Here is an 8,859-nt window from a genome sequence, read left to right on the forward strand (position 1 = left end):
GTCTAGCATACCTTCAAGCCGGCTGTGAAGATTGAGGGCGAGACTGCAGCTCTCGGAAGTGGGTGCGTGCCTTCTTTGGGTTAGGGGCATTTTGCTAGGTTATTGAGTCATGAAAAGCTATTGGAAGAGCTCCCTGGGAAAAACCTCTATTTTGCACAAAACAAACGGTCTTTTCCATGGTCACTGACCCCTCACAGACACACGGCACATAACCATCCTTGTGCTTCATTGGTATTTATTGCACATGGACCAATTCCTCACACAGTAGTTAGTTGCACCAGAGTATAAATACTTGGTAAAACACACAGAGGAAATAGAGTTTATACAGAAAGTGCTCAATTTTACCAGCAGATTCACGTGGGCACTTGGACATAAAAAAATAATAAAAAAAATCCTCAAGATATTTATATTTATAATATGGATACAGTTACAGTACCATGATAAAAGTATAAAAAGGTATTTTCCAATATATCATTAGCTCAATAAAATCATAGCCAACAGAAGTAGAGTTTGAATTTTAGTTTAGTTTTTAAGATTTGCCCTCCCTCCCCGTTAAAAAATATTTAATTTCTTTTTGTGCAAGTAACACCTCTGTGGACTTTACAATTTCCAACACTGTGCAAAAATGGCATTTTGAACCACTCCTTTTTTTGTGTGTTTTTTTTTTTGTTTGTTTTTACCCACATGTGCAGTAATCTGAATTATTTCCTCTTTTTTTTTTTTGTCTTTTCTTTTTCTGTCCTGTCTTCAATGGATAGAGTCACATGTCATAGAGGCTCAGTGCCTGGTCCTTCCAACTAATATTGATACATAAATAAGCTGTTTAATATAAACAAGTCTTTCTAGCTTGCTGTGCAATGTGCACAGTGTGAGGTAGAAACCCCTCAGCCTGGCCACCTAGGGCGTGGGGACGGACAGCAGGCTTGCCCTACACAAGGAAAGCAAGGTGAGGCGTGTTCCAAGAATAGCTTACACTTTTTTTTTTTTTTTTTTGAAACGCACTTTTGGCATCCACCCTTTCCCTTCGCTTTCCGAACAGGAGAAATCATTTCTCGGGAATTAAACTGAAATTTCTCTGGAAAGCAAATGGAAAGACGGCTTGACAAACTGCCATCCCCCTCTCTCCCCGGTGGACTGCTCCCGTTCCAGGAAGGGGGATGGAAGCCAGGCTGATAAACATTGTACACCCTCATGCTTCTCCTTCCCTACCGGCCCCTGCGGAAGGTGTCACCTGGGGGAAAATATTCAAGAGGCATCACACGCGCACACACAAACAGGGAAAAGAACCCGAGGGAAAGGAGCCAGCCGCTCTCCCACCTCTCCCCAAACTTCCCTTTCTGTGCAAGGGTCCGTGACGTTTCCGTTTGTTTTGGATGATTCAGACGAGGTCTCTGGGCTTGGAGTTCACCTGCTGCAGGTCTTGAGTAAACACACATCTCTTTTCCCGGGGAAGCCGTTCAGAGGCGCCCGGACGTCCTTCATCCCGGCGCGCAGAGCCCGCGCGTCCCGGCGGGGAGGCGGGGAGGCGGGGAGGCGGCGCCGGGCCCTACACCTTGGATTCCGAGGTGCAGCCGGGGCTCGGCTCGTCCAGGCTCGAGTCGCTGTCCGCCGCCGCCCCGCCGTTGCAGCCGGCCCAGGGCTCCAGCAGCCGCAGGGGCGGCCCGGCCCCGACGTCGTCGTCCTCGTCGTCGGAGGCGGCCCCGGGCGACGGCGTGGGCCCGGCCACCGCCAGGCAGCCCGAGGCGCGCGCCCGGTCGCGGGTGGCCGCGTGGCTCCCGCGGGCGGCCCGGCGCGCGCAGCACAGCAGGTGCTGGAAGGCCTTGCGGAAGTCGGGGCTGCGGCAGTAGATGATGGGGTTGAAGGCCGAGTTGGCGTAGCCCAGCCAGTTGAAGAAGACGAACAGGCTGTCGGGCACCAGGTCGGCGTGGAAGGCCTTCACCACGTTGGCCAGGAAGAAGGGCAGCCAGCAGAGCGTGAACACACCCATGATGATGCCCAGCGTCTTGAGCGCCTTCTGCTCGCGCAGGGCCACGAGGCGCGAGGGCCGCCGCTTGCTGGTGCGCCCGTGGTCCGGCGGGGCGGCGGCGGCGGCGGCGGCGGCGGCGGCGGCGGCGGGGCGCGGGGCTCCCGGGGAGGGTGCGGGCGAGGCCGGCCGCGCGGGGCCGCCGAGGAAGCGGCGCTCGCAGCTGTCGATCTTCTTCACCTGCTTCTGGGCCTCGCGGAACACCCGCAGGTACACGAAAGCCATGATGCACAGGGGCACGTAGAAGGAGACCACGGACGAGGCGATGGCGTAGGCCCGGTTCGTGACGAAGTCGCAGCACTTGGGGTCGTTGTAGCAGCGGCGCGCCTCGTCGCCCTCGGCCCGCCACCAGTGCATGAGGATGGGCAGGAAGGACACCAGGGCCGAGATGGCCCACACGGTGCACACGAGGGCCCGCGCCCGCGAGCGGGTCAGCAAGCTCTGGTAGCGGAAGGGCGAGGTGATGGCGAGGTAGCGGTCCAGGGCGATGACGCACAGGGTCTCGATGCTGGCCGTCACGCACAGCACATCCACCGAGGTCCAGAGCTCGCAGAAGAAGGAGCCGTACTCCCACCGGCCCCACACCACGAGGGTGGCCCCGAAGGGCACCACCAGCAGCCCCATGACCAGGTCGGCGCTGGCCAGGGATATGATGAAGAGGTTGGTGAGCGTCTGCAGCCGCGGCGTCTTGGCGATGGCCACGATCACCAGCACGTTGCCCGCCACGATGAGCAGCACGATGAGCGCCATCAGCAGGCCCATGCCGGCCGTCCACTGCTGCGACAGCGGCGCGGGGCCCTCGCTGGCCGGGGGCAGCAGCGACGCGGGCGGCGACGCGGGCACCAGCAGTCTCGCCGCGGTGGCCGCGCCGTCGGGGAGAGGCGCGGCCGATGACAGGTTGCAGGGCTCGGAGGCGCCCAGGGCGAGCGCCCCCGCGCCCATGCCGAGCTCCGGAGGCCGGGGGCGGGGGGTGTGGCGGGGTTGGGCCGTGTTTGGGGAACACCCCAGAGGTCGGGGCGGCTGGGCCCGCGGAGGGAGGTCGCGGCCAGGTCAGGGCAGCTGCGGCGCGGAGCCGGAGGCATGGGCGCCAGGCGCCTTCCCCGCCGGAGCTGCGCGCTGTCTCCGCCGCCGCCGCCGCCGCCTCCGCTGCTGGAGCCGCTGCCGCTGCTGGAACAGCCGCCGGGACCTCAGCATGTTTCTGAGCGCGCTGAGCCCGCAGCCCAGGCACCCAACACCCACCCCACCCCGCTCCCACTTCCCCAAGCCAACCTCCGGAGCCTCACGTCAGACTCCTGCAGCCAATCCGGGCAAAGGCACGCCCCTAGATGTCTCCCCCTATCCCCCGCCCCAACTCCCCGCATTCTCCTCGCACCCACAGTTCAGAGGCTCTGGGGAGTCCGAGGCAGATCTCCCAGCCAGCGCCTCCCGGGCGCCCGCCGGTGCCTGTAAGCGCACCCCTTTCTGCACCCGCCGGTTCCGGCCTCCCGTTTCCCCAAGCTCCCTGCGGCGTCTGGCTCTCACCCGCGTCCCTGCCGGCTCCCGAGGCCCCCGCTCTCTCCTGCGCTCCGTTCCCTTCTGCGCTTCTTTTGCCTCCTGCGCCCCCGCTCCCCTGGCTCCCGGTCTACCTCCAGTGCCCAGATTTGCAGCCGGGGAGCCCGTGCTCCCTTTCGCGGAGAGGGGCCTCGGGGTTCTGTAAGCACCGGAGAGCTTTGGACAGCCTGTCCAGGGGGTTGGAGGAGTTTGGCTGAGAGATTGTTCCTCAGGTCGGGCAGCCTAGCGGAGTGAGTGTAAAGCCCTTTCCCCTTCTAGCGGGGACCCAGTCAGCCCGCGCCCTGCGAGCTCCGGGGATTGAAAGCGGGTGTTCGCGGTTAGAGGAAACTTTCCAGCCGAGCGCCTGGCTGAAGCAAACCGCGCATCTGTCAGGAATGCTCTCTGGGCGCCGTTCTCGCCGGGAGCTTGCGGGCCAGTGCGGTAGATGCAGCAAGGAAGCAAGGTTAGTGCATCTGACAGCTAGCGCGGAGGACCGGTAGAAAAACACACACTCCCCAGTCCCAGCTGGCGAATCTGAGTATGATGCAACCGTGTGTGCCTGTACGACAAAGAGAGAGGCTTAAGGAAACGCAAACGTTTACGCATAGAGTAAATGACACCGCCACCAAGAAGGAGCACATTTAATTACACTTTGGACTTTTCACAGTCAGTAAGGACACCTGTATTTTGTGCTTTATGATTCACATGATCTGATCATTTGAGTTGGGCCAATACAAACAAAAAGGCACTGTTGGTTTTGGTTGAGGTAATGAACTGAGATTTCACATTTCTTGGTTGTTTTCTCCTTTGCCCAAGTTCCCAGATTCTCAAAACTCTAGGCTTAGTTTTGGGAGGGATGAGAGAAGAAAATATGTAAATACCCAGGAGGATTAAAATCAGATAGCAGTTGAGGTTAGAGCCATGGTTTTTGAGTTGGCACGTGAATCGGTTTGAAATTCGTGAGCCTTATGCCCAGCTGCCTGTGGATTATATGTGGGGACGAAAGGACAGAACAAGTCGCCAGGAACACACAGCCCGCTCTCAGGGTAAGCCATGGTAAATTCCCCAGGCCAGCTTTGAAAAGAAAACGCCTTTAATTGAATCCTTGAGAAAGAAACAGCTTCTAATAAGTAACCCATGTAAGGGTTCGTGGGAGTATTAAGTATCACTCACACATCTTTAGCAGCTGGACCAAAGTCATTCTACCTGGCGGAGAGACCAACTTCCGCAGCCACCCAAGTCAAGGGCTAAAAGCAATGCTTATTGGGTCATGAAGACAAGCAGTTTTCACCCACTCCTCTCACTTAAATCCAAGTATGTAAATTTGCCTTAGGGCCAAACTTGATCACTGGCGGTTAACCAGGGGGAGGCTGGTGGGTAGTTTATTTGTTTATTCACTCCTGTCCTGGGACTTGTCAGCTTACTGTGACAACTTGGGGAGGCTAAGATGAGCAAGGGAAGGAGAAGGGCTAGAAAGAGGCGGTGGGGGGGCGGGGGGGGACCAGGCCAAGGCCAGGGCCTGCCCCCTGCCTTCAGTGTAAGCTTTGGAGAATCTTAGTTACCCACGTCACCGCAAACCTGTCTTCCCTTCCGGCTTCTTTCTGCTCGCACCCCCCCCCCCTCCTCTTTCCTGAAGGGGCAGTCTCAAAATAGCCAAGGGAGGGTTGAATTTGATGTTGCCCCGGCTGTGGGGTGAGGTGTAGGGAATGTGGGGAGGAGGCATTCCATCCAGCGCCATCTTTCCGACAAGTAGTGTTGTTCCTGGAAGAGCCTGTGCCAAGTTTAAGTGCCCCACGAGGGCGAAGGGACTGCCGTTTTCTGTCCGAGATAAGGCCAGAACTGGCTTGTGGGCATTCAGTGCAGAAGCCTGGGTGCCAGTAACTGTAGCGTCTGTATCCATATGTATGTATTTGAATACATCATGTATACATTTATTTGTGTACATGTATGGGGGCAGAAAAATTTCCACTGCTCATTTAGAGAGAGAGAGAGAGAGACCAAGATTCTCTGAATTTCTGGAGAATAAATTCATTAACTGGAAATCAAAACCAGAAGGGTATTTTAATAGGAGTTCCACCAGAGGGCTGCAGGCATAAAGGCGCTCAGGATTCTTGGGGCTTTCCTTCAGTGACTAACGTTAGATTTCTCTTCAAATAAAATGTTCTCAGATCTCCTTTAAAATTCCTACATTTCATGGCATTTTTCTTTGGGGGGGGTGCGGGATTGGGAAGCACTTTTCAGCTAACACTTTTTATCTTCAGATAAGGATACAAGATCAAGAAGAAAAGGTTCAATATACCCCACTTGTACAGGCATTATATGTTGCAGGTTCAAAATGAACAATTCCTCCATTTCCCCATTCCCACTTACAGCTGTTAAAATGAATCACTTCAGTGCAGAAGCCTGGATGCCAGTACCTTCGGAACCCACAGATTTGAGAGTGTTTGAGAAAATAACCGCAAGCTCCAACAGTAAATGCTAATCAGCACTTTGGGGCGCTAGTGGGCTTCTCCCTCAGTATTTCCTGCCCCCTCGCACCCCCCTCTACCTTTCCCATCCCACTACCATCATTTCACACCTGAACTTGGCATGGGTTTTCTGTGATCTCCTGGCTTCTAGTCCTCTCTGCTCCACGTGCTTTGGCATACCATAGCCAAATTAATATTTCTAAAATGCTGCTGTGACCAGATGCTTTTCTGCTCAGAAACCGTAACTCCTCAATTGGGCATCCAAAGCCCTCCACAGTCCATTTCCAGGTAGCCTTCCCCGAACTGTCCTGTACTGGAACTCCTTGCCACTCTAACAGTTCTCTTTCCTTTCCTTTTCTGGATGTAAACTTTTTTTTTTTTGGCATCTGTACTTTCCTTGAGTTCCTTCCACCAAGAATCCCCTCCTTCATCTCTGTCTCAGTGGATTCAGCCTTCAATATCTGGCTGATACCTTTTTTCATCTCACAGTCATCTCTGTCCACCGCTTCTGGAAGTGATTTCTCCTTCCCTACCTATAGTACTTACTCTGCTCACCACATTTCATGTGTCAATGAACAGTATTTTGCCTTTTGACATCTCTCATATTGCTATTTGATTTTTATATGTTTTTCTCTTTCCTTCTCATATGAATTGTAAGCTCAGTGAGAGCCAGGTTTGGCCTATACATTTTTATACCTCTCCTGTTTACTAGTAGTTACTTAATATTAATGAAAATTAAGCTTTGATTCATATATATTGATTGTTCAACATTATAATATTCTCATATTTACCAGTATGAGTAATGATTGAGTGGTTTTGGAGTTATAATCTTCCCTCATGCTTAGAATTTACAGTACTAACTCATATTCCTATAGCCTACTCAATATCCTATCTAATAAAAGAGTAATTTGCAAATTGACCATCACTCCAACACACAAGATGGCTGCCCCCATGTGGTCAAAGATAGCTGCCCCCATGTGGACACAAGATGGCCACTACAAGATGGCTAGCAGGGGAGGACAGTTGGGAGGGACCAGGCTGGCAGAGGAGGGAAGTTGGGGGCGACCGGGCCTGCAGGGAAGGGCAGTTGGGGGGGGACCCAGGCTTCAGGGGAGAGCAGTTGGGGGGGACCCAGGCCTGCAGGGGAGGGCAGTTAGGGGTGACCAGGCTGATAGGGGAGCAGTTAGGCATCAATCAGGCTGGCAGGGGAGTGGTTAGGGGTGATCAGGCTGGCAGGCAGAAGTGGTTAGGGGCAATCAGGAAGGCAGGCAGTGAGCAGTTGGGAGCCAGAAGTCCTGGATTGTGAGAGGGATGGCCAACTGCCCGTTTAGGCCTACCGGGATCGGGCCTAAATGGGTAGTCAGACATCCCTTGAGGGGTCCCAGATTGGAGAGGATGCAGGCTGGCCTGAGGGACAACCCCCCCCCCCCCATGCATGAATTTCGTGCACTGGGCCTTTAGTCTATACTAATAAAAGGGTAATATGCTAATTAGACCAGATAGACCAGACCTCTTCTGGACATCCTTCTGGACAAAGCTGCAGCGGCTGTGAGAGCCGAGAAGGGCCGGTGGCCAGCAGTGACAGCAGCAGCGGGGTGATGGGGTGGCGCCTTCCCCTGATTGGTCTGGTCACCTCCTGAAGAGGGAGGCCAGACTGTGGCTTATCCTAAGCCATCAGTAGGACATCCCCTGAGGGCTCCCGGACTGTGAGAGGGGGCAGGCCAGGCTGAGGCCCCCCCCCCCCCCAGTGCACAAATTTTCATGCACCGGGCCTCTAGTTTTCATATAAGCATTTCAAAATAACTTACAAATGCAAGATAGGCTCATGAGGTAAACAAATGTATATCATACCTACTCAGTAATGAATAAAGTAGGGCATAGGTAACAGGTGTTCCAGAGGGGCCAGGCACATCCATATCTATAAAAACCAAATGATCTTCACAAATATTCAAGGTGAATGGCATCTTTTCCCTGTTAATCAATTAAATATATGTATAACTCACATTTGTTTCAATGTTTATGATTAAAAGTATTTTGGATCTTTATTTAAAAGTTTGGTGATATGTTTGTGACCAGAAATATGCCGTAGGAACTTAACTGTTGTTTACATCAGTTAGCAGATCTTTATGACATTATATACCGAGGCATTTCTGCCCTGGGAGAATGGCTGATGACTTGAATCTGGTTCAATTTCTAGATTAAATTAAAGGTCTGCACAGCAGTGGGTTATAGATATCCAACCCACCTGGGGTTGTAGGCCATGAACTTGGTGAAGACATTTCCATTCTTGAGTTGGCTTGGCTAGACGGTGAGATAAAAATAAGGGTTAGCCTACCTGGGACAAGTGCGGGGAAGTAGGCCAAAGGAAATCTGGGAGGTGGGGGGCGGGCGGGGGGGTTGTTCCAAGGACAGCCCCAAGCATGTACCAAATCAGTGAGTCAGCCATTTGCCTCGAGGCTGACAATAGGCGGTGGGATTTGTGAGAGCTCAGGAGGCTGTTTCTGAGCAAAAATACACAACGTTTCACATAAAGCAAAACTGCGGAAACAGCCACTCGGAGCTAAGTAACCGCAGAGCAGCCTGCTCCTGTGGCTGGCCCTGAAGGTCATAGACTGGTTTTGCAGCCACAGTTTACACAGGGACAGTCAACTCGCTCCGTTCCGATAAGAACGAGCACGGAGGACAGCGGTGTAATCACAGCAAAGTGTGGACTATTTGGAAAATTCAAAAGCTCGCCTCTCTCCCATTCACTCCCTCCCTCTTTGCCTCCTCCTCCTCCTCTTCCTGGTATGTCTTACGAGTACACCGAACAGTGCTAGAGCCAATAATAATATTTTT

The 8,859-nt window shown here is 53.5% G+C and overlaps 1 protein-coding gene across 1 annotated transcript; it reads right to left on the reverse strand.

Moving 5' to 3' along the window:
* Window positions 1-226: 226 nt before the first annotated feature.
* On the reverse strand, window positions 227-3,149 carry ADRB1 (adrenoceptor beta 1). The gene has a single exon (XM_080641320.1). It carries the CDS (start codon window positions 2,963-2,965, stop codon window positions 1,547-1,549), a length of 1,419 nt encoding a protein of 472 aa, XP_080497446.1. The 5' UTR covers window positions 2,966-3,149; the 3' UTR covers window positions 227-1,546.
* Window positions 3,150-8,859: the final 5,710 nt, after the last annotated feature.

The sequence above is a fragment of the Plecotus auritus genome (genome assembly GCF_963455305.1).
Source record: "Plecotus auritus genome assembly, chromosome: 9".
Taxonomy (NCBI): Eukaryota; Metazoa; Chordata; class Mammalia; order Chiroptera; family Vespertilionidae; genus Plecotus; species Plecotus auritus.

Excerpts from the sequence above, each read along its gene's own strand:
- ADRB1 (XM_080641320.1), bottom strand. The coding sequence starts at position 2,965 with ATGGGCGCGGGGGCGCTCGCCCTGGGCGCCTCCGAGCCCTGCAACCTG.